Genomic DNA, 26986 nt, shown 5'->3' on the forward strand with positions numbered 1-26986 from the left:
TATTCTTTTTTATATATTGCAAAGGTAATATTTCAGCAAAACAGGGAGGTCATTTGTAATAAGCAGCAAAGTAATTCTATTTGTTTCACATATCCAGTGGTCCATTGTTGCGTATGAATCTGACATATAAAAACACTACAATATAAAATTTGTGCCTTAACATTAAGGTGGCCATACACGATAAGATCTGTTTATTTGGCAAAGTCACCAAAGGAGCAGATCTTTCCCTAATATGTCCCAGCTAAGGTGGGCAATATTGTTCTAATCCTATCATTAGCAACAAACGTTCGCATTACAATGAAGGGGATAGCAGCCACTGGAGCGAGGACCATATCAATATGCCAATTCGGTCCTCGATCCGATGGGAAAATCAAGCCTGCACGATTGACATCTGGCCGGTACACAGTCAGATTAGCAGCCGAAACAGTCTGAAGGACCCGAATCGGCAGCTTTAATTTGCCTGTGTATGACAACCTTTAGTCAGCTTTGCTGACCCTAGGAAACCAGATAGAAAGAGAAAAAAAAATTACACCCAATATAGCTTCAGCTTTATGCCAATGTATAATTATTGACATCCAATGTACCTTAAGCTTTGCCCCATTCTGTCTCAAGCCCTTCCACAAAATGCGTCATTGCACTCATTTTCTCTAATGTTCATCCCACACTTTCTCCCTGATGATAATGAGATCAAATAAAATGATTCTAACCTTCTTAACACTGCTAGATTTTCTTCGTCTTCCATCACTGATGTACTTCTCATCTGACTACCATCCACTTCGCTCTAAGGGTAGAAAAAAAAATAAATAAAAATAACCTGTTTTAAAAGAATGTGATATTTCAAAAGTTATGTTTAGTCTATTTATATTTGTAATATTATTTTTGTCGCCCTCCTTGTTACCCACTGCTGATTGGGATCCCTTATTAAAATTCATACAGTGCTTTCCAATCAGGAATCTTTATGTTTATTCCTGCACAGCAAGTTGTCCAGTTACTTAATTTTCACTTGCTTGCTTAGTGGTGCACAATTTAGATCCTTTACTACAGGTGGTAAGGGATGCAAGAAAATATAATATAAAAGCATTTAATTTATGTGGCTATGATCAAAGACCTTAGATGCGTATTAAAGAACTAGTTTATCTGCCCATAAATGTCCATATTTGGGCACGCAGTATGGCCAAGTTTGATCACACTGCCTAACCATGTCAGGTCCGGGAGCAATTTCAAGAAATCATCTTGCAATCCTGCTAATAACTGGGTATGTCTAAAAATGAAATCTGCTGATGAAATGTGCTGGCAATGGCATGGTGCTTGAAAGTAAAGAGACTATTGGCCTAATCAAACAATAGAAGATAGCCATACATCTGCATTGCCACTCGTACTTTATCTGTCCATACAGCCCATAGATATAAAATATTAGCCATTGTTTAAGCCTTTAGACATGTTAACTATAGATTACTGGTATCCAAAAGAAGGTGGGAACTGTACTATAACAGATTTAAATAACGTAAACCAAAAAAAAAAAAAGCTTCAGTAAAGCATAGTGGTATACCAGCTGATAAAATCATCTTTTTTTTTTTGCACCTGCACATCATTTTAGTTTAAAGATCATTATAATCATACAGTATTTACACTCAATTTAGATTCTTCACAAAAAAAAATCAATTAAAAATAATTGATAAGTCTGCTATAAATACCTTGGCTCTGCGATAATTTATCCGTCGTTGAATACTTCCTGAGCTATATCTGCTTTCAGAAGACCTATGAAGACCTAAAAGAAAGATATGCTGCATGCTTATGGAATACTTTTAAGAAAAACATTTGCTTATGAAATGCCAGTTATGAGTTTTTGTTATTTCTTATTCTTATTTTTACTAATATCATTTAATTGTAAGATTTGAATATTATACCCATGTTTTGTAACAAAAAGTTGCCTGCCTCCTTATACATGAAGGATATCCACATGAGCACATATTGATTAGATGTGCCCGGCCAAAATCTGTCTGCCATCAACAAAATCTCCTAGTGTATGGTGTACATAATGTGTGTAAAATGTTATAATCACACTTTTAAATTTGTACAACCACTGTCCATACTTATGTAAAGTCTACCAACATTCTAGGAAAGTGGCCAGCTAAATGGAAAAGAGGGTTAGGACAAAGATCTGTAAAGGTCGTCATACACTTTAAGATCCACTCATTTGGTGACATATAGGAGCTGTCAGACCAAGGACCACATTAATGAGCTGATCGGCAACTTAAATCTTCCACGTATGGCCACTTTTACACAAGAATTTGATTGCTAGAAAAGATCTTTAAGAAGAAGTGAGCTAAGGTCCCATCTCGCCAAGCGAGCGGATCTTCCCCCCGATATCCCCACCTACGGGTGGGCGATATTGGGGAGCTTGAAGTTAAAAAAAAAAAATAATCTAATAGTTTGGCCCTGGGGCCAAACGATCGGATTATGTAGGCGGCAATGGGGCAGTCAGTTCGGGGACCGCATCAACAAGCCGATGCGGTCCCCAATCCGACTGGATTTTCTAACCTGGCTGATCGATATCTGGCCAATTTCAGGCCAGATATCGGTCGGCCAGCCCGCTCGTTTCTGCCCCTACACGGGCAGATAAGCTGCCGAGTCGATCCAAGGGACCGATATCGGCAGCTTCTATCGGCCCGTGTATGGGGGCCTTTAGATATGGGTGGGGGGAGTCAATCAAATGTGGCAATGCCACAATGGTTGTTTCAAACAATACAACTAAGATAAGATGTTCTGACATTGGGGGTATGTTGAGTTGCTACAACCTTGTTGTACCATTAACCCTGTAAATAGACACAATATAATTCAAGCAGGCATTACAGGGTATACTCATTTACCTGGAGAGGAGGTAGGAGACTTGGAAATTGCTTCTGGTCTAGGTGCAACAGGCTGGACAGGTCTGGTTTGCTTTGCTGCAAGTTTTCTAAGGCTACCTTTCCTTTTCTCAAACATCTCCTGCATGCTTTCCTGCTTCTGGTATACCTTATTGACATGTTCCTATTGAAAAAAAAAAATTAGCCTAATCGGCCCACACGCAGACCTTTTTTTTTATTTAAACTTGCAACTGTAACATATTTAAATAGAAAATTGATTACCATAATAAACAATGAATGATCTCATCATGACTTTTGAGTCTGGGTTCTGTGGTTAAGGTAATCCCAGCAACACAGTTTTAATAGCAAGGTGTGGTAAATATTAGTGTTATTTTAGAAATTGTTTTTGCACATGTGAGGGTACACTGGCCAGCTACATTCTACATGCACTCATAGTTCTATCTTATCACATGTACAAAGTACAGTACCTGGAGTTCTGGAGTGAGAATCGAGTTGTACATCTTCAAAATGAAAGCCAAATCTTTCATGGTTATATCTGTTCCAGTCTCTAGAAACCTTGTAATCTCCTGAAGTGCAGCTTCGGCCCCATCCTGAGACTGGAACTTATCCACAGGTTGGGACGCCAGCAAGAAAATCCCTTCATCACACCACTTCATTGTCTGCAATGAGAGTGATCCATTATGGTAAGGAAACATCAACAGAGGCATGAAAGCAGTAATAATCCAGGAATGTCATGTAAATTTGATTGCTTGCAGACTTCTAAAGAACAATGCACCAGGATGATTGGATTAGAATTCATGAACATACCTTCTCCAAATGTCTGTGAAGTTCCAAGGATTTGTGAAGGTTTTGCCGTCTCTGCTGAATAGTGTTGCTAATGCTGTCACATAAGTGACCAATCTCGTCGCATTTTGGAAGAATGGAGTCCACAGCATAGTGATTACTTTTAATGAGTTGATCACCTTCTCTGACTAAATTCTGGGCTGTCTGTAAAACTTCCTAAATAAACAAAGTGATAGTTTACCATCACATATGCAGCTATTGTGCCTTTAATAATTGTTACATTTGGTTTATTCATAGGTTGTTATGAAAACTGTTTACAAGAATCTTTTAGCCAATAACTGTACCACTTTACTGTAGAAAATTACGCTTTTTTTTTTTTTTTTTTTTAAAAACCATGGATTCTAAACAGGAAAAATGTAGATTGTTTTTGTTAATAAATAAAACTTACTTAATCCAAGCTCCAAAGTTAATTGGCTGTTACATATAACTAAAGACAATACGGCACATTGGAAAGCTTAAAGTTTTTCAAAAGAAGTTGTTATTGTATTACTAAATTAAAGTAGAACACAACATTTCATTTATTCACTACCAGACCTAAGCAAAAATGCTTAAACAGACAACACTCAAATCAAAATGGCAACCCGTTAACAGGAAAGCACCATAGACGACAAACACTCATCAAGTAGAACAATTGGCCCAGGTGCTCCAGCTCCAGACCCTCAGCTCGGGGAGCAGACAATCCAGCTAGAACAACATAAGGGCACACTGAAGAATACCACAAGGGTCACAAAGTTAAAGTAAAACATTTATTTTATTGAGAATACATTAAAAAGGTTCACCATCTTTGGAAAACCATCTCAATAAAATAAATTTGTTACTATAATTTTGTGACCCTTGTGGTATTCCTCAGAGTGCCCAGATGCCCCTATGTTGTTTTAAATAGGCAACACTCAAAATTATCCAAAAATTTACAGAAGTGAATAGGATTGTGCAGAATTCCTTCAGTATATTTAATAAAGAATTTTCTTTTCATCAATTGATAATATTGCTATTCTTCTATACTGATCAATGATAAGAACCCTTTAAACCGAAAATAAACACTGGCCAAATTTGGCCATGGGCAATTCATCCCATAGTAATCAATTAATGATTGGCTCTTTTGAGCCAGCTGCAGGTAGAACAATTAATCCAACAATTTGATTTGTTGTCATGAATTATTACCTACGGGCAAATTTGCCCAGTGTTGATAAATGACCCCATTAATATGTTTTATAGATTACCAAACTTCATGCTACTTCTTGATTGCAGCTACAGTTATATCTGTATACCCTTTCATTTATGTGTGGTTTTTATTGATATTTTATTTAATAACACCATACATCTCAAAAGATAAAACATGAAAGCCTTCTTACTCGGGATTTAACTTCAAAGTTACAGAAGTCCTTCAGGATGTGTTCAGCATGGGAGCAGCTGTTTCCAACATCTGTAAAAGCTTCTAGCCTCTCAGAAATACCATCCAGACTTGTAGAAATCTAATTTAAAGACAAAAATTAGAATTTTTAGTCATGAGTCTCTAGAACATGTCCTGTCATTATGAATCATGGTATACAAGCAAATAATGTGAACCATTTGGAGAAAGCATAGACTGAAAGAAATACATATATTGAAAACTGGCACTAACAGACTCCATGCAATAATGCAGAGACGCTGGTGTAGAGGAGAATTATGTGATATTGTATACTGCTGCAGTAACAGAGTTATGTTAATATCTCCATGTACACTGTAGAGACAGTGACCCAGGGGAATATACAGGGTAGTATGCAAACACTGCAAAGACACAGCAGAAACATTCAAGAGCTATACAAGCGGGTATACCCAATGTTCTGCAAGTGCTTTGTGAGACACTGGGGGTTTATGCAATTTTCTGCATAGTATTGTTTAGTGGCACCTGAGTGTTGTCAAGGTTATGTGCAATTTACTGTAAGGCTCTATCCTTTTCATGTATGTGCTTTATTTTTATGAAGGACAAGTTATTTTATTACCAGTTTTAGGATGTAATGCTTGCAGTGGGTACAGAACCACTGCCTAAGAGACTGACATGTTGGCTAAAGCAAGGCATAAAAGCCACTGATTTATTGCTTTACCTGTAACAAACTGTATACCTATAATGAAGAACATACAAAGCTAAACTACAATATTTTTAAATGATGTTACCGCAGGGGATCATACCCTTCATATGACAAACAACAGGCCTGCTTCTTTATCTGATATTTTAACCATTAGACCAAGGCTGCCCAAGAAATAGCCCTTTCAGTTGTCAAAGAATTACAACCTTTCATACAGCACAAGGAGAATACTTATGTTACTACATTATAATGTAACATGAATAGATAGAAACTTGCCTCTCTGAAGTTTAACTCAAAATGACGCAGCTGTAAACACTGTTCAAGCTTCTGTTCATGTTTAGACCAAAACTCATCAAAAGCAGCTTCTGTTTCATTTAATTGCAAAAGAAGCCTACACATTGAAAAGAAGACATAATTGTTAGTGCTTAAATGATGGGCTGCCCATAGGTCAGAGCTGAATACTTTTAATGTATGTATGTATTTATATATCCTTATTTATATAGAGCTATACATTTTTACATTACAGTAATAATAATAATACAACAACTAGGGGAACAAGCATTGGCATAAATATACAAAGATTAAGTACTATATACTACATTGTAGGTTTATGTAAACAAGAGTTTGACTATTTTTGAACAAGACCAACCTATAACCGAAACTTTATAAGGACACTGGCTGTAAGGAGTCAACAAGGGCCAGAGACTCAAAAAACGAAAAACAAATATAGGCCATCTGTATATATATCAATCAAAAAAAAGTTATTTATCTACAAATTTACAATGGAATTAACTGGTTTATGTAAATAGTCTTTCACATAAAATGCATACAAATATATAAAAAAAGTTCAAGTTCAAGTAATAGTTCAACAAGAAATGCACAGGCAAACAATCTGTGTTGCTCAAACCTGAGCCCTGGGGCATCCCTCAGCACTGCAGCAATATGTGAAATACCTGTCTTACCACTTTGTATTTCCACTTACTGTAGTACTTTTACAATTACTATGACTTTATAGTTTATATACATTGCCTACAGCTTGGATCCACTGCTATTTAGGCATCTGACATCACTTCCCATTATCTGCATTTCAATGGAAGATATAGCAATATTTTGAAAACATTCCAGTAGCTCAATTAGGTGATTTACAGTTCACCATTTGCCCTTATAGCACTTCATATTCTAAGTGCAACAGATTCCAGCAGGCTTGACTGCCAGTAAAAAAACAGTGATATTGACAAGTACGTACATTTTTGTTTTTAACAATTTGTTTAGGTCTGTGTCTGCCCTGTTTAAAAAAAAACCCTTTATTGGCCTAGAACCTTAATTTTTAAACTGTAGCGACAAATATATGTGGGAAAAAATGGCATTTTTACACACATTCCCACATTTAATAAATGAGCCTGCATACCTCACACATTAAGGGGTATATTTATCATGCTGTGTAAAAAGTGGAGTAAAACATCACCGGTGATGTTGTTCATAGCAGCCAATCAGATGCTTTGATTTGGTTTTCTAGCTGTTGAAATCTAATTGCTTATTTGTTGCCCTGGGCAACATCACCGGTAATTCACTCCACTTTTTACACAGCATGATAACTATACCCCTTAGAGTAGAAAAAGGTGGTAACCTCGATAATGGACATAACTTTATTTAGCAGTAACAAGTCACGTCATAGTGATTTATTGAAGTTAGAAATACATTCTGCCTCTAATCGTAGGAATCTGGCTGTACTCATTTATGGAAAGGTAGGTTCATAATTCTAATGGCAAGATTATACAGTTAGACAATTAGTGTAGGAGTGAATGTAAACAATACACTGAACAGGACTGTATTGGGTGACTTTTAGATAATGATTTGAGATTATAGAACAAACAGGGTCTTTAAAAGTCAATTAGGAATAAGAGCTAGAAGGACAAATGTATAATTTTACACAAATGTTTGGTTTAATGACATATTTAGTCTAGAGCACACTAAATCCATTAAATGTGCAGTGAACTTTAGGTTCTTCAAGGAGAACTAAACCCTAAAAATGAATATGGGTAATAAAATACCATATCTTATATGCTTAACTTATCGTACCAGCCTAAAGTTTCAGAATCTCAATAGTAATGAACCAGGCCATTAAAGTTGTGGTAGGAGCTACCCATCTTGGATTTTATTAAAAGCGTCAGTGACACTTCAATGCTCAGTGTGCTCTGGGCATAGGTTAAGAAACTAAGCTTAAGGGTCGTCGCAAATTATCATGCAGAAAATGAGGCTCACATGTCATATAAGCTAACGCTACAGGGATAATGATTACATTCTTATGCTAATTTCACTGGTTTCTGAATTGCCATTTAATAATTATAATCTGTATTTCACTTATGAAACACTTTAATATGTATATAATTGGTGTTACATTAACTGATTTGTGAGAATCCTACAGACTCAAAGAGGCATCCATCTTGATCCCTGATCCACTATATTGATTTAAGTCACATCTACTTGCATTACATGACTGCGCACAAGTAAGCAATGAAGACTGTACCATTAGTACCATCTTCTTGTGTTTACTGATAATGTCTAAAAATAAAGTGTATTATATATTTGTATTAATGAGACTATTCTAACCTTTCCACAGTAGTTTGGTTATCCAGTTGGTCCTGATTCATCCTATACTCAGGGTTCTCTTTACGTGGCTCCATGATCTTGTTCAAAATGTCACATCCCTGTGTCAGTGCTATCTTAAGGTGATCCTATTAGAGAAAATGAAAAATTAAAAATATTCCTATACAAAAACTTTTATGAGAGTAAAAACCTGCCATTATACTAGTGATTTGTAGGGTCAAATGTGTAAGGTGATGGAGAAATGTTCAGTGCATTAACACATGGGGCTTAAAGGCTCAAGCTGGAATAATGTAAAAGCAATTAGGGAGTTTTGTTGCCCAATCAATTTACAACTCAGCAGGCAGGCGACAAAATGCTTGGAATTATTCCTTAGTCTTTTCTATTAAAGTAACTCTGGGGGTGACTGCTACATTTTTAAGTGACAGTCGCCAAAGCCATAAGTTGACTTGCGGGTTAAGGCTTTTGTATTTAAAGGAATAAATGGACGATTCAGGGAGTTTCTGCTATTCTGAATTATCTCATGTGCACCTGCCCTTTCTCTACTGGTGTCTGAAGTTATTTTTGAATATTAGAGATAAACAACAGTTTACATTTTAAATACAAAATGAAACTGGGGCAACAGCTTGTATTTTTCTTCACTTCAATTTTATTTGCTTAAATATCTTCCTTGCAATTTATATAAAAATAAAGGGGTATAAGGTATATACAAGCCCTCCTAGTTAGCTTCAATAAAATACTGTAAAAATCAACATGTTATCTGAACATTTTGCAGCATTACCTTCATTTTTTCCTTTTTCTCTGTGTGTGCGTGGAGCAGCAAGCTTGTAGAGGGAACATCATTTGGCAGCTCTGTCTCTGCCAGCTCTGTCCCAAAAGACTGGAGCATTTGGGCTGTTTGTTTCACCATGACAGCAAAGTTTTCAATAGCCTAAAAAAATCCATAATAAGGGTATTTAAATGTATGATAAACCGCATTTACATGGTTTAAATGGCTGCTACATCTTGTATTTCTATAATGAAAAGATATTTAGGTGAAAACTTGTATAACAATGTGACTGACCGCCTTTTAATCATATAACTAATACAAGTAATAATATATGAAAATATAAATATTTCCACAATATATGTATATAAATAATGACAGAACACTGTGTCAGGTTGGTTTCGGGTTGGGAAACATTGGTTAGGGGCGGCTTTTTGTCAATGCACACGGCTTTAGTTTATAGCCAAGGGAAACTTATAGGTAATGGAAAGTACCAGGCATAGCAATCTTAGCTACAAGCTTTAAAATATTCTTACAACTTATTTGGAGACACCATAAATATATAGCAGTAAATAATTCCTGTTTACTATGCAAAATTCAATCACAATTCAGTAACATTTATTGACTGTTTAAAAGAAGGCCAAAGAATCACTTTGGCAAACTTTAGTAAAAGTCAAATCACACTAAGTAATAACTATTAGATATTTCTAGTATTAGCATCATGAATGTGCAGCCTACAGCTGCTGAACCTCCAACAATGCCAAACACCCAACAGGGAGTAGCTGGGAGTTCAGCATCAGTTCAACAATTGCTAAATGATCACATCTGATTTATATAGGTTCTTTCTAAACATAAGGACCCAGTCATCCAGTGCTACCTTAGCATTTGTCTTTTGGCCTAAATTCCTATCGTGCTGTGTTTAATCTTTTGCAGTGGTATTACCAGCATAAAATGCAATTTTTTACTTATCTATTTATTTTATGGGTGTGTTAACAAAGAAGCCAAAAACATTTGCATCATGCGAAAGGAATACCTCTAGCCTTACAGCATATTACACTTTCTGAGTGACTAAGGTCTATGGAGACTTCATCCCAATTTCAATCTGTTCATCTCCAAGCAACAGCTCTGCCTGGGGGACTTACAGTGCGATGTGAGAGCCAGTTAGTATGGCAGTAATCCAGAGTGCCACCAAGATCTCGAGTCAGCTGGGTCTTGTCAATATAACTATGGAGTTCTGTTGCTGAATTCAGCATTATGATCTGTGGAATTTTGTAAATAAAAATAATATAAAATATTAAACATACAGATACCCTAAGATGCCAATTAGCAAAAATATTTTAGTCCTTCTCTGTTCTGCCTGTAGTTATGCACTGAGAAAGTGTTCAAATAACCAGCTGTAACCAGTATTCAAATAGCCAAGTAAAATGAAAAGGAGCAAGGGAATTACTGTGGGCTGAGATGCTCTAAAGGAAATACAAAACATACAGCTTATGCCAAGGAATATAAGTGCCAAAACTCAGAGACAGCCAAATTATTTCATTCTGATGTATTATTACTTCATATCTATAAAATGAGATCTTTTTCAACTAATTGCTTCCACAAATTGGGCATAAAACATGTACAAAAAACAGATAGATCACTTTAGGGCTCTGGTACACGGGGAGATTAGTCGCCCGCGGCAAAACTCCCTGCTCGCGGGCGACTAATCTCCCCGAGTTGCCTTCCCCCTGCCATCCCACCGGCGAACATGTAAGTCACAGCTGTCAATCATATATTGCTTGCCCGCCTCTATGCCTTAGGCATAGAGGCGGGGCAGACAATAACTTTAGCTTTCCATTCAGCACTTCCTAGATGTCACTGCACATCTCACTTTTACCCTCCCTCCTCCTCATCTAATTGTGTAGCCAGTGCAAGGGCATGGGCATCTGTAAGTAATGCTTATTTTGCCCAACTAACAATATAAAAAATAATTTGGAGTTATTTCTTAGGGTGACAGGTCCGCTTTAAAGCAGTAGATCACTTAAAAAGGAACATTTAAGAGAGATGTAAAGAGCTGTATTCTAAACAATTTGCAGTTAGTCTTCATTTTTTGTGGTTTTTGAACGATTCACATTTTTTTGCTGTGCAACTGTCACACTTAAAATTTAAACTACTGTCTGTACAGGAAAGTATTTAGATCCGGTGCCACCGAAGGCAATGGACCTAAGTACACCCCCAGACAACAGAAGTGATGTCACGCGTACGGCTGCGTTTGAAATTACTTACGGTGCTTGTGACACCTGTGTCACTTTCAGCACAAGTGGCGTCACGCCCGGGGAAAAACTGCACCTGAACTCTTAGTCCCCCAGTTCTGCTGTTGAACCTGAACTCTTAGTCCCCCAGATCTTCACTGGTAAGTCTGGCAGCAGCTGGGATGGGTTTTTATTATAGGATTTTTGGGGGCATATTCATTAAGGGCTCTGGCACACGGGGAGATTAGTCGCCCGCGGCAAAACTCCCTGTTCGCGGGCGACTAATCTCCCCGAGTTGCCTTCCCCTGCCATCCCATCGGCGACAATGTAAGTCGCCGGTGGGATGGCAGACGCGGCGGGGCGATTTCGGGAAATTGCCGAGAAAGACTCGCAATTTGCATGAAATCGCCCCGCCGCGTCTGCCATCCCACCGGCGACTTACATTGTCGCCGATGGGATGGCAGGGGAAGGCAACTCGGGGAGATTACTCGCCTGCGAACAGGGAGTTTTGCCGCGGGCGTCTAATCTCCCCGTGTGCCAGAGCCCTTACCCGAAAACTGCACCGGCCCGGGATTCATGCAACCGAGTGATCCACTTCCTTTCCTTGTCTATCTTCTGAATCAGGGTCAGACTGGGGGGTGCAGGGCCCACCGGGGCTCCCGCCCCGGAGGCCCTGCAGGTGTCCCATGCCAGCCGCGTCCTCTAACCCCCCCTCCCGCAGGGCCCCCTCTAAACCTCCACCGGGTCCCCCACCCTAAATTTAATGCGTCAGGGGAGGAACAGTCGGGCAGGGAGAGCGCCGGCAAGGGTCAGGCTGCCGGGGCCCACCGGGATTTTTCCTGGTGTCCCTGCGGCCCAGACCGTGTTCTGAATCCCGGGGCAGGCGCAGTAGTGTTGCTTAAGTTCAACTTTTCACTCTACTGGGCATGTGCAAGCTGTGCAAAGGCAGAAGAAGAAAAAGGATCGCTTGATCGCAGGTAACCGGGGCAGGTGCGTTTTTCTTTTCTGGGCACCCTTGTGTTCAAGACTTTCCTTCTCCTTTAAAGGGTGACAATAGAGTTTGCACTTGTGTTTCTAAACTGACAACAGTTTCCCCTATTTTTTACCCTTTGAAAAATATCCCTAAAAATCCTGTAAATAGAGAGTTGTGGAATTTCCCTTGGCTACCTGCAAACTTTATTTTGACTCTTTTTAATAAACATGCCACTAATACTTATTAATATCAACATGTATATCTATAAAGTGCCAAAATATTTCGCAGCACAGTACATGTGGATACATACACTGAAGATATAGATTAGATACACAAATTGATAGGTAAAGAGGGTGCTGCCCAATCAAGCTTACACACCCAATCAAGCTTACATATTATTCCACAAGCTCCTATTGCTTTGTAATAATGTGAAAATATATGACAGGATACTTACCGGTACTTTCATTTTAAAGTCATCTTTGTTGAATTTGAATGCAATATCCGAGAGGGTGCGCTGCAATAGTCCTGATGGGCGCAGGACTATAACAAGCTGTAAATTCCCAGGAAAAGATGCCTGTGAGGAAGAATGTAATCCATAAATCTGAACATTTATGCTCTATCAGTTTAGAGGCAGTTCACTTTAAGATGAAATGGCTGGCACTGTGTACCAGTGTGTTTATGAGTGTAAAAATATGTTTATCTGCAACTCGTCCATATTTACAAATAAATAACAGTAAGATGAGTAAGTGCTCATCTATGTAAGTGCTACATTAGATTTATGGGTATTTTATGTAAAAAAAAAATATCGAATTGTATATATTGTATAACTAACAAATAATGTCAAATGTGAGCAGTTTCCTGTCACCACAAGTGTAGAGAATGGATTTACTCGTCTGGAAACTACAATTCTCTATTTACCTAAACCTTAGTGTTATTGCCTGAAATAGTTTTAATGAGAATGGCAGCTTGCACAGCACCTATAATGTGGTGAAAATTCATAAGATAACCAAGCACAACACTGCAGATTCCAGTAGCAGAGAATGATAAACAATGGAGACACTGCAGTCCATCCTTCAGCTATAACTGGGTCGAACCAACAAAATGCACAAAACTTCAGGGTACGGGACCTACTGACCAGAAACCAGTTACCCAAAAAGCTATGGAATTTCCAGTAAAGACCTATTTAAATTATTTTATTTTAACATTAGTAGAGCAATAAAAGATGGTTACTAACTGGTTGCTACAGTAGCAGGACATACCGAGTCTTTGTATGTATAAGACCCATGGAATAGAGTTTTCAGTGCTTGCTATTTCATTGTAAGATGCTTTTACTCCTCACATTCTTCACATTCTAGGATACAAATGTGATTTCGTGCACAGGCAATATTTTACATAATACAATCTGTCATGCTGTCAGAAAGTAATATTTTGCAATTATTTTGAAAGGTATCTGCCTCATAAACACCTTAATACTATCTTCCGTTGCTACACAGACTGGCTATATATATATATATATATATATATATATATATATATATATACACATACTACATAGCCAAAATATGTGGACACACAAATACCACATCATATGAACATTACATTTGAAAAACCATTAATATGGAGTTGGTCCCAACTTTCCACTATATTTTGAAAAATGGCTCTAAGGATTTGCTCCTCTTTAGCCTGTGTCACAAAGTTGAAAGAGCACAATTTTCTACAATGTCACTGCATGCTATTACATTAAGACTTTTCTCACTGGAATCAAAGAATGTGTTTCCAGTGGTGGCATGCTTTACACCACTCCAGCTGATGCCTGGTATTTCACATTATGATCCTAGACTTGTAGTCCAGCTTTGAAATCCATTTCATTTTACATTAACTCGTTTGTTGCCTGCCACACATACACTTGTTTGCTGCCTGCCGCATATGGGTGAGCAGGTAATGTAGTTTATCATTCGGAAGCGGCAGAGGAAGGGAACTGCCATACAGCATGCCCTGTGGTCAGAACCCCATTTTGCCTGGGCCTGCTCATGACTGCAAGATCGGCTGTATGGTAGTTGTGTCACTGGTTGCCTACCACTTTGTGAATGAACTGTATTTGCTGCTCAACATTTTCACTTTACAATAACAGAGCTAACTGCAGAAAGGAGCAGGTCCAGCAGCAATAGATATTTGGCAAACTGATTTGTTGACAAAATTGTAAAAGAAGATTGCATGGCTGTATGCTCAAAACAGCCGGACTGATTAAAGTGGCAGTATAAATGGGTAGAACAGAGCTTGGCCTGAACATACTTTTTGCTTATTTTTGTAATCATGAAAAAAATGGTTTTTATTAACAGTGCAAACATGGAAACAGAAGCTACTCCATATTTGTTCTTTGCGAGATAATTACATTACACAGTAAAACCCTCCACACAATGGGCTCCTACTAACAAAACAGTCACAACAAAGCGAAAACAAAGGACATTATATATTGGTTTATCTAATTTATCTACCTCGCAAAGATCAAACATAACTGTTTGCCATTTTTAGTTCAAGAAACTGTGAGTAAGGGCTCTGGCACACAGGGAGATTAGTCGCCCGTGACAAATCTCCCGTGTCTCAGGTGACTAATCTCCCCAGATTGGCATCCCACCGGCGAAAATGTAAATCGCCAGTGGGATGGGCATACGGGGCGGCGCGATTTCACTGAAATCACGCAAGTTTCCTCTCGAGGCAACTTGCGTGATTTCACTGAAATCGCGCCGCTGTGTATGCCATCCCACCGGCGATTTACATTTTCGCCGGTGGGATGGCAATCTGGGGAGTTTAGTTGCCCGCAAACAGGGAGTTTTGTCGCGGGCGACTAATCTCCCCGTGTGCCAGAGCCCTAAGACATTAGCAAAAAAAGTATGTTCATCATAAGCCCAAATCATTGAACTTAGGTTAAAAAGAGGACATATTACCCCATAAATTAGAAGGGGTGTCCACTAGTAATGAGCAAACTCTTTCTCGGCAGCACAATTTAACAAAATTAATCAAGCCTTTTGTGCCACCCCTCAACTTCCATAGGCATTGTGATATACAAACAGCTAAAACCTACTGGATGTGGTTAACAAGAACACACAGGGTATTATTTAAGAGGTGGTTTTGGGAGGGATGGGGGCATGTTTGCACTGGCTAACAATTAGCTGAATTTCTTTATCAACAAATTATTCTGAAGAACCATCACCAATAGCTATTTCATACACTGAGACTACAGAAGGCTTGTTACTTTATTATACACTGTGGGCTTAATTACTGGATAATAGGAGGAAATAAACTGGATGTACATAGGCTCATAAAAGCTGCCAAATCTGTCCCTCCAGACCAAAACGGCTGCTTATTGACCCATGAATGGGCCACAACGGGCCTGCCACACCAACATCTGGCCTAAAATCTCCAGACTGTAATCAAGCAGGTATGAAAAACAAGCTGATGCACTGTGTCAGATGGTCTCCCTTAGGCCCACCTCGGTATGATCCCATGAGCCTGATTTGGCCCTGCAAGTGGCTTGCCAAATCAGGCCCAGATCGGTTTGTTTGGTAATCCTGCAAAATGAGTACATCTGCCTTTGTATGGCTAGCTTAGGAAGTGGTGGACATCGTTTTTGCCCAAGGCCAGTTTTACACAAGGGCAGAGAGGGCATTTGTCCTAAGACTCCTTAATCAGTGAGTGCTCATTTGACCAAGAAATGTCACTTTGGAAAGAAACAATGACACAGAAACATAAGCATATGATAAAAATATGTTATTCTTGGTATTACTATCAAGCATATGCAATCTGGGGCCTTCAGCTGCTGTTCAGCTGCAACCCATTGAATATGACAGTAGTGTTATAAAATGAACAAATAACACACTGCAGAAGCTGTGTAACAGACGTCTGACAGCCCATGTAACTGTACTCTAAAATCCAATGTAACCCCACTTATGGGGTGCTAGTTATAATGACAGAAATAAAACATATTAAAAAAAACTCATAATAATATGATAGAGCCCACTGTTCTAGAAAAATCATTTCAGTCCAAATAATGACAGAATCAGAATTTGGACTAAAACCCTAGTTACATAACTTGATCTCCCATTAATACCTCAGGCCAAAAGCAAACATTTAATGTGGAAATGTATGAATTTTGGGTTGGTTATACAACATCTAGTTAACTAATAACCCATTAAATTGTGGACATCAGGTGTAAAGGTTGGGGCTTCCTTGAAAGTATTTCTGCCACTCTATAACCTTAACTAAAGCAGCACATTCCCTATATCAGGTGCGACAATTCAAACAGCAACTGGTAGCCAGACTGATTACAAGGAATGATTTGCATTTTGATAAATAAAGGCAAACACGGTCACACCTGTTATTATGGTGATATACCAAAGCCAGGGCAAAATGTTAGGCTAGCATTACAAGTTACTCAGAATAAAATAACTCAATACATACAACAAAACACATTTGGACACATCTAGAATATTAGATGTTAAGTTTGCACAGGGAAAACAAGGAAAGACATAGCAATGAGTGAGATGTGAGACTTACCGCAATCCTCAGGATAGAGGCTTTCACTGAGGTCCATTTGTCCAGCCTTCTGTCTATCACTAAGATGAAGCCAATTCCCGCATCTTGTAAACTAAAATTGAAAGCCAGAAATAGGTATAGATACTGTGGGTATGGTTAATCCACATGCCGCTCTTCTCGTCACTGTGCTGCATTTTTTTTAACCCAGTCCTGGTTCTGTCACAGCAGAACAAATGCAGATGGGTTTACATGGGAATGACATCACCAGCACATGTGAGCTGCATGCAGCAGCAGTTCCTACATGGCCCATGCATTGCCAGTCACTCCCTCCTTAGCTACACACATGAGGATTTGAGCTCATTCTGCGTGCCCTTGATTTTCTCTCTAGCACCATCAGTTCCGCTTGCCTTCCAGCGCAGACACATCTTTTTCTTAATTGCAAACGCTGCATTTTCTATTCAGTAACATACAGATCCACTCACTGCAGCATCTTGCCTTTTACATCCACACAGTATAAACGTCCTTGGCTTGTATACATCAGTTTAAATCACCCAGAGTCCCCTTCCCACCGGCAATGTATTGAGGCTGCTTACAGATGCCTGACCCCCTCCCTCCCTCACAGAGTACTGACACTGGCTATTTTTCTCCTTTATCCTCTGTTTAGCTGCATATGGAATACAGGCTGCTTACAAATGAATGGTTCTACTCCAAGCCTGTGTATTTCCCAGGCATCAAACATGCTGTGCAAGTGCCTGACTGGGGGTTGGGACCAATCACAGCAGCCTATGGCAGTAAAAAGACAAATGTTCAGAAACTGACCAGAATATCTAATTACAGCACAATGACTTTACTTTTCTGCACTATTAACCTAATTTAATGTGCACAGCTATAGTTACAATTTACACAGAGGGTTACCCTTTCCTGGAGCTGACGCAATCTCTCAATGTGATTCACTGGTTCATCATGACTAAAGATATTTCATTACAGAATATACAGAATATGTTTCAAAGCAAAAGTGCTGATCCACTGTGATGCCATCTTCTGTTTAAATAAAGGATACCACGTTGACTATATATATATATATACAGGTATAGGACCCATTATCCAGAATGCTCGGGACCAAGGGTATTCCGGATAAGGGGTCTTTCCGTAATTTGGATCTCAACACCTTAAGTCTACTAAAAAATCAATAAAACATTAATTAAACCCAATAGGATTGTTTTGCATCCAATAAGGATTATTTATATCTTAGTTGGGATCAATTTCAAGGTACCGTTTTATTTCTACATAGAAAAAGGAAATCAGTTTTACAATTCTGAATTATTTGATTATAATGGAGTCTATGGGAGACAGGCTTTCTGTAATTCGAAGCTTTCTGGATAACGGGTTTCCAGATAAGGGGTCCGATACCTGTATATATATATATATATATATATATATATATATATATATATAATATGCAAACAAGTAGGCACTCACGTTTAACCAAGTCCAAGTATGCCTGGGTGCAGTATAGTAAAGATAGTACAGTCCAAAGTAGATGCCGCACTCACAGGACTTAATGTGATCAAAAAGTATTTATTGATGAAAACACGTCACGTTTGACGTGTTTTCATCAATAAATACTTTTTGATCACATTAAGTCCTGTGAGTGCGGCATCTACTTTGGACTATATATATATATATATATATATATATATATATATATACTTGAATTTCTGATTAGAACAGGCTGCTTGTATGCAGTGGGTTTTTATAATGTAATTATTACACGGTTTATTGTATGTCTGTAAATGTAAAAAAGGCGCTGCCCACCAAAATGTTCATTTACTGAAGTAACTGAGGAGCTAAGCTTTCTCACATATTAATTTTTTCCTGTGTGATTGGAAATGTTTGGAACATTACAATTTTGCCATGACCTAGAATACATATTTCTTTATCATTTTTGTGTTTGGTATTATTTTCATGCATATATAGTTTAAAACGCACAGCGCAGAACAGCGCACAGCTGTATTACAGTGATTATATGGACACAAATCCCTAGCATCTGCTTCCACTTTGCAATCAATAACTGCTGAAAAATTTTGTTTAAAAAGAAAAGTAACTCCTGGCTACCTTGCATTACATATTCATGTTTTGTCTCCAGGGGCAGAACTAGGAGTAGGCAGAAGAGGCACGTGCAATGGTTGGGGGGTGCCAGGCAGGAACCTCTCCTGCCTACCCTTAGCCCGCACTCCCTTCTCATTGCCCCCGCCGGTTGTCATTACGTGGTGGGGGGCAATGACCCCCCCCCCACGGAACTACGCATGGGGGGGGGTGTAGGGGCGAGGTGGCCAACCAGGTTGCCTAGGGCGCCCGGTCAGCTTGGCCTGCCCCTGCTTGTCTCCTGATCCACCTTTTTAGGAATAGGACCTCCCAATTTGGCTCCTATTAGAACAAGCTATAGGTGGTTAGCAAAATAACAGATATAACAAAAGTATCAATAGTGATATAATAGTGTTATAGCTGTAACATTGCAAAGCAACTGCAGTGGTCACTTTGCCAGGCTGGTGACTATGGGAAATGCATCTTACTATGGGACTAGCTAATGAGTAAACAATAAGCCAAAGTAATTTTCTAATATAGCACAGTATGTTCTTGGCTTCAGGTTTACTTCTATTGTCTGTCATAAACTGTGTATGTCAGAGTAAATTTATGACAGAATTCCAGTTTCCTGCAGGGCAGCGATACTATTAAAGGCATGAGAGCAGGAAGTTCTGGAGACCCTTTATCCTTACAGCCAGAGCTGTCACATGTAATGTATACAAGACAAAACCGCCTGTGGTGAAAACAGTTGAACCAGAATACAGACTATGGAAACATGGAGAGTACAAATAGTAGAAGGAATGTGCCATTGTATACTAAGCAACCAGACAGTTAAGGGCTGTAACAAACGGGGAGATTAGTCGTCCGCAACAAATCTCCCTTGTCGCGGGCGACTAATTTCCCCGAAATGCCATCCCACCGACTAGAATGTAAATCGCCAGTGAGATGGCATACGCGGAGCTGCAATTTTCCGAAATCGCAGACATTTCCTCTCAAGGCAAGGCGATTTACATTCTAGCCAGTGGGATGGCATTTTGGGGAGATTAGTCGACTGCGACAAGGGAGATTTGTCGCGCGGTGACTAATCTCCCCATCTGTCACAGCCCTAAGGAAACACATACCCTATAAATATATGGTGTTCACATTCAACTTATTTTTTTCCTTTATTTATTTATCCTTTTTATCTATGCATTTGTCTTTATTCATAACAATGGAAGCTATCGTATGGGCTACTTTTTTTTTATCTCTCACTGCTGAGGGGAGGGGGGAGTGAGAAACCAGCTCATTTTGTTTTATCAGTTGGCTTACTCAAGAATTCTTCAAGGGGGTGTCCACTTTACAATTTAAATTTTATTATGAAGTAGGGAGTGATAGTCTGAAAAGACTTGCACTTGATATTCATTTATAATTTTTTGCGGGGTTTTTTTATTTAGCTTTTTTGTTCAGCAGCTCTCCAGTTTGGAATTTCAGTCTGTATCTGATGGCTATGGCCCTAACTAACCTAGTAACCAGGGAGTAATTTGAATGAGAGACTCATTCTATAACCTACATAAACTTAATGTAAAGGTAAAACACTCTAACAGCACATATATTTTGTAAGCAAGTAAAATAAGCCCTGTGATCAAACCCACTATGTCACACATTCTTTAAAACACCATTTTAAATCAGCACTACATTTATGCATATTTTCTTACATTGGGACACTTGTCAGATAGGTGAGTACATTCTGGAACTCTTTTTCTGGAATCTCGCTAAATGCTGGGTATTCAGGGAATGTGACGACTGGACAGCCATTTTCCCCTCTTCCACCTGCATAAGATAAAAAACACAAGATTGAAATTTGTGAGCATGATTCTTCATGTACATAAGCTATACTTTATGTTCTCATTAATAATGGGAATCTAATTTCTTCTTGTTGATAGGACAGATTTTCTAAAACTGCTGTAGCACAAAGGTATAATAACTTTATATTTTCAAAAACACAGAAAGCAATTAGGTCTGGCCACCATACTCTCAGACACAAAGTTATCGTCCCTGCTAAATGAATGCACAACTGTTCACATGTACACTGTGCCCATTTCTCTACCAACCCTTCTTTGCAATGCCCACAAGCTTCCAGGGAGAGTTTTAGGCTGATGCTGGAAACAACATAATACAATGGTGTTTTTTTCTTTTAGGATAATCAAAGATAAACCCCATGTACTAGGACAGGATAAGGGAAGAGAGACATTTGATTGAATTACTAACCAAACAGTTTCAGTTAGTGAGACTGAGAACAATGAGAGGAAGGGTTCCACCTTTGAAAGGACTGGGGGCACTTTAGCTATAAAAAACCAGAAGCAACTGCTTCTTCCAAATGGAAACAAAATAAGTAAGAAGTAATATATTGCACATAATTTGTAGCATGGTGCTGTATTCAATTATTAGGTTTTTAAATTAATATTCTATCAACAGAACTGGAGATTTTTCTCTACAATCCCCACCAGATATTTAGTGCTGAACGTTAGAGAATTCTGCCTGTATCTGATTATCTATGAACACTAGAGGGCACCTCTGGACACAAACAAGCTGGGACAACTGTCAGTTTTCTGAAAAAGTATGTAACTCATGAAACAAAATAAAAAAATGGTCACATTAAAACTAACTCTAACACATTAAACTCAACTCTAGCTTTAGAACATGGCTATTCAAACGCCAGCTGCCAAAAAAACAAATGCCTACTAATGCTTAGGTTTAGTTATACACTGTACATAGACCCGAGCTTACTATCTATACTTTGTTGATGATTTTTGAATATAAGGTACTGAAGAAATTAACTCCCCTAGGTATATTTTGTTGGTTTCAAATAAAGGGGTTCATATTTAAGAATATATTTGTATCATTGGTAAAAAGCTCACATTTATTGGAAAAGCATTGGCAGACCATTTATAGGACTTGATTGAAGTGGGAGCTGCTGAGAAGTGAGTCATCCCACAATCCATTAGGGTGCCACTCACAAGTCAATTGCACCACGTTCATTATCCTAATCAATGTACCACTGGTACATAGAATTTCTTGGAAAGTGAAAAGACATGCATATTCTACAGATGGAGCAAGTACAATTTATTTGATGCAAAATTCCCATGTCACAACTACAAATATTTATATGGAGGAAAGTGATATTGGTGTGCAAAATATATCAGAATCTGTACTAAGGTCTGCTCTTTCTATATCAGAGGTACTCGGATATTTTACATGAAATCTATTTTAGTAAGGCCATCCCTCCCAGGCCTATCCCTGCAGCTGCATTGTCATAAAGATGTTATACTGAAACAGAAAATTACACTTATTGTGACATTTTAACTAGGCGTTGCCGGTATATTCCAAAGCACAAGAAGCAAAATACAAAACAATATAACTTTTTTTTTTTTTTTTAAACATTTGCAGCTTCAGTATTTTCAAGGGCTGACACTGCTGTATACAAAGGTAACACACAGCATTGCAAAGGGGATCAGATGAGGGTATGGTATATAGGAAGTAACCCTAAATTTGGAGGTGAACAAGTAGGCTTTCATTATTATAGAAAAAAAATAAAAAATACTGGTCTGTATTTTGGAACCTGGCCATAAGTGCTTATAAAATTAAAGAGTGCACAGTCTTCAATAAATATTTGCAAATGGTATGCTTGTACTATAGCATTGTGGCCCGATGGTCACTAGCTTAAGATCTGAGGAATGCTCATCATTTAGACTTAAGGGACCACAGATCTGAACATTAGTAAATGCTACTATTTGCTCCTCATTTTTCCCATTGTTTGCTCTAGCATATAGGGAAAGTGGAAAGGTAAGAGAAAATAAGTGAATATATAAGATAACCATGCGAAAAGGGAAACAAATTAGGGAGCACAGACCAAAAATAAAGAGAGGGAAGAAACTAAGAAACATTAGAAAGAAGCTAAAAAACTAGAGGAAGCTATGAGAAAAGATGTTTGGAAAACTGAAGACCAGTAAAAAAAGAAGTACAAAACCAGATGAGAAGAGCAATTGGTGTGAATACATGTTAAATCTGGTGAAACTTTGGTGAACGGGTCACTACTACTTTCAATGTATAAAAATGAATTACATTATACCCCTTGATTGCAGCTGGTTATCACCATTACATGTCTCCCAGACAGTTAACTTAAGATTTTAGAGGTCCCACAAACCTGAGCCATTATATTTGCAAGGGAAGAACACTGCAGCAATTTCAAAAGGCCATAAAGCGCCTGTAAAGCTTTTTATAAAAACCTGTCATAATAGTGTCAACTAAACTACACTAAACTCAAAACAGAAGCAAAACAAAACTCTGCTTAAGGCAACATTACACTTTTATTTTTTTTTTCTTATTCTCTATGACAATAATTCTCAAGGATACTTTTCTAGCAATTACAAAGTAATTTATAGCAGTAATTTTATTGTGTGATACAGCAAAAGACATGAAGATTCGCCTTAGTAACCAATCAGTTGCCTTTTAATGGCTTACTGAAGTAAGAATGCCAAAAGCAAACATAGTATTGGTTTGTAAAGGTTAGCAGACCAAAGCAAATATTTTACCTGCAGGCTCCAAAGACCCTTAGTGCTATGCTTAATTTGTAAACTAACAAATTTTGCATGGCAAAGCTGTAACACCCAAGTACCTGCTCACTTCCCTATGTATTAAGGAACCTTACTGCTTACTGCAATACAAATATTCCCACACCCCCACCTGTTGGATGTAAACTTCTTAGATCCTTCATGTCTGTAGCACCAGCAGCAATCCAGGCTGCTCTGCCAACTGAGGGAGTAAAGCTCAGCCAACCAGGCGTCTACGTATACCAACCAGTTTGCCCATTGCTTACTTCTCCTCCTCCAGAGTCTGGAGAAGGAGAGGGGATGGGCTGAGGGTTCACAAGTGCAGGGAGTGCTACAGGGTGTGCTACTGAGTTCTAGATTGTATATTGGGTCATTATACAATCCAGGAACTCAGGATCCCAACAACTGAAAAGTAGGTCAGAGAAAACAGAGATCAGAGCAATTTGGCCTTCTATGTGCAATCATTCTGAATTCTGAGAAATAACGTTAAAATACTTGCTACAATTGTTATAGGTTTACTGTTGCTACAGTAAGATGTGTAAGCATCTACTGAGACTCACTTGTGATCATTGCAGTGCAGGTTGCTCAAGGTTTACTAGGGTCAAGTCTGTAAAGCTGATTTCTGGATTTGAGCAGATGAGCAATATCCTGCCCAAATATTAGTTAAAAGGCAGTTTAAAATAGATTCCATCTACCTCCCCCAAATTAGCCTTGAATAAAAAGAGCAGTTACCGATATAGATTTTAGTCAATCTCTTCCCTAAATAAGCTCATCTTTAAAGTGACTGCTGGAAGATCATATCTGGCTTGGTTAGTTTGGCCCACCACTACCATATGTGTATACAACAGATTAGGGTCCTTTGAAAACAAACTCTGGAATATTGGATTGCTCATTCTTCATAAAAATTATTTTACTATAAATCAAATGAACTGTAGCTGGAGAAAGGAATGTTTTAGTAGAGTTTATAGCATTTAAAACTACTGTATATCAAGAGTAGGGACTAAAAATAGTACCAAAAGACCTAGTGGTGCACTGGGAGAAGAGAGAGAGGTCCAGTGAGACCCTCTCCAGTGATCCAGTGCAACTTTATTATATAAGTATAATACAAGTCATCTTCAAAATTGTTTGCAAGGCCGTGAAGATTATGTTGCGGTGCCCCATGAATACAGGTTGTTGCAGTGAGTGCTAATTTTTCTTAATAAGTAAAAAAACAAAACAGCTCTTTCCCAGGACTGATATGCTTAGCTGCACAATGATAAATATCCTGGTTTGGTGTTTCCTTTTACATCAAGCATGAAAGACACATACTGATAACTTGTATGGCCAGCTATTAGCTTTTATTTAGAGTGGGCACTTAAAAAGTGCAGTCACTGAGGTGGGAGATTTTCTAGCCAAAGGGCCCAGCACAATGTCCATCTGTAACCCAGACTAAATTCTGCCCATTGTTTCTAAAATAAAATGTGTTTTTTAGGGATGCACCAAATCCATGATTTGGTTCAGGATTCAGCCAAGATTCTGCCTTTTTCAGCAGGATTCGGCCGAATCCATGCTCCTGGCCAAACTGAATCAGAAATCACGAGACATTTTGCCACATAAAAATGGAAGTCTTTAACTCTTCCATATCCTAATTTACATAATTAGGAACTGGATTTGGTTTGGTATTTGGCCGAATCATTTCTGAAGGTTTCGGGGGTTCGGCCGAATCCGAAAATAATCTTGTAATTTTTAAAGTTAAAAAGTGCTCCTTTAATAAACACTGTTGAAGCTAACAGATGAAGGCAGCTAAAGTAAACATGCAATGCCAGTCTGGGTCTGCCTGCGGTCCTGTGCATGTGCCAATCACTGCAGAGATGGGGGCCCTCCCTCTGCTGCCAGATTTGTCTGCAAGTTTTCAGCAGCATGCTCCCCCCAAAGGTGCCTCCCTGCCTCCCAAAGGCCCTTGGGTGCCTATATGGTAAATATGGCCCTGCATTACTTACAAGCATTATTCTTTATGCAGTGCTGAAACATTCTACAACACATAACAGATATTATATTATATATTACATATATTTACATTCTGCATTTGTAGCACTCACCTGACAAGTAGGCAAACTGCTTTCTTAGCTGATCCTCAATATCGGCTGCACAGATTGGAAAGGTCTCCTGTTGCATGATGTCATCTGGAAGAAAACAAATAAGATCTATTGTAGTAATCCTCACCTCATGGTTAAAAATATATAGTAAATAATGCATACCCTAACAGTGGATACATTATTTTTTATAATACAAAAGTTTCAGTAAATCATGTGAAAGGTATAATTTACAGGATATTCATGGCTCTTGTGGGTATATATATCATTTCTGGGGAAAGAGGATTGAATAGGTTGTTGTTGCTGAGAAATAATTTTCTTAGTTGGTTTGGCTAGTGGTACATGGGTGGATAAGTTTAGCACGAACGTGAAAGTAACGGAAAACTTCTTGTAAGAAAGAGTCATTGTGCAGCATTTATCTAAAAATGAGGCAATTTGACATTTGTTGTTCAAATTTTGCAGTTTCAATTAATAAAAAAAGAAAAATACGCATAATTTTATGCACAGTTTTTCCAGTTTCTTTTTAGGCTGTGGAGAATCTCATTCACCTTAGGCCAATGGAATACAAGTATTTTTGAAAGTTGTGATTTTCACAGCAAGAACTGTGGTGATCCAAGTGCCTCTCTCTCTTGTCAGCTGCTCCCCATTTCTGTAAATGGGAAATGCACTTTATTGTTCTTGTGAAGATGGGTATTGCCCCAGAACAGGGCCGGAAGGGGTAGGCAGGCGAGGCACGTGCCTGGGGTGCAACAGTAATGGGGTACTGGGGATGAACCTCCCCTGCCAACATTCCCCTAGGTTTGTGTCTTGTCTGAGGCTGGTGCTCTCCCCACTTACCGATGCACCCCTTGCACCCACAGCAGGGAGATTCGGTGTGCAAGTCTCTGGGGGAAGGTCATGGGAGCAGGAAAATAGTCCTACCACTGGGACTGGGGTAAAGGAGCGGGAGCCATGGTGTCATGGGGAGCAACAGGGCAGGGGATAACCTTGAAAATCAGATGCATGTCCCCATGGTTCCCCTGTGAGAAACAGACCTTAAAGGAGAAGGAAAGTCATTTTGGCATTTTACTGCCAATAGATTCGCCACATTAGTTCCACCTAGAACGCAATTTTTTTTCTGCAGAAACCATTACCATACCCGAGTAAACAGCCCTAGAAGCTTTCTCTGTTTGTTTAAGATAGCAGCTGCCATTTTAAGTAGCTTCCTGTTGCAGATCTAACCCTTGTAGCTCAGATCACATATTCCTAAGGGAGGGGGGAGTAAGTTTTATGAATTCTTATGGGAGGAGGGAGCAGGAGAGGGGAGAGTGAAGAGAACTGCACAGACTCTGGTCCCAGGAATGAAGGATTTTTCTGA

The 26986-nt window shown here is 38.7% G+C and overlaps 1 protein-coding gene across 10 annotated transcripts in view; it reads right to left on the reverse strand.

Annotated features, from left to right (window-relative positions):
* mcf2l (MCF.2 cell line derived transforming sequence-like) overlaps window positions 1–26986 on the reverse strand; it is a 133916-nt gene that overhangs the window by 19077 nt on the left and 87853 nt on the right. For all 10 annotated transcript variants that reach the window (XM_012957900.3, XM_002933006.5, XM_012957904.3 and 7 more), the window contains 14 exons: window positions 25636–25719; window positions 20663–20777; window positions 16905–16995; window positions 12805–12924; window positions 10289–10405; window positions 9162–9311; window positions 8387–8511; window positions 6053–6167; window positions 5063–5182; window positions 3675–3866; window positions 3335–3526; window positions 2871–3030; window positions 1695–1768; window positions 708–781 (listed from right to left, as the gene is read on the reverse strand). In XM_012957900.3, the coding sequence (XP_012813354.1) occupies window positions 708–781; window positions 1695–1768; window positions 2871–3030; window positions 3335–3526; window positions 3675–3866; window positions 5063–5182; window positions 6053–6167; window positions 8387–8511; window positions 9162–9311; window positions 10289–10405; window positions 12805–12924; window positions 16905–16995; window positions 20663–20777; window positions 25636–25719 (1729 nt within the window). The remainder of the gene's footprint in view (window positions 1–707; window positions 782–1694; window positions 1769–2870; window positions 3031–3334; window positions 3527–3674; window positions 3867–5062; window positions 5183–6052; window positions 6168–8386; window positions 8512–9161; window positions 9312–10288; window positions 10406–12804; window positions 12925–16904; window positions 16996–20662; window positions 20778–25635; window positions 25720–26986) is intronic.

The sequence above is a fragment of the Xenopus tropicalis genome, chromosome 2 (assembly GCF_000004195.4).
Source record: "Xenopus tropicalis strain Nigerian chromosome 2, UCB_Xtro_10.0, whole genome shotgun sequence".
Classification (NCBI taxonomy): Eukaryota; Metazoa; Chordata; class Amphibia; order Anura; family Pipidae; genus Xenopus; species Xenopus tropicalis.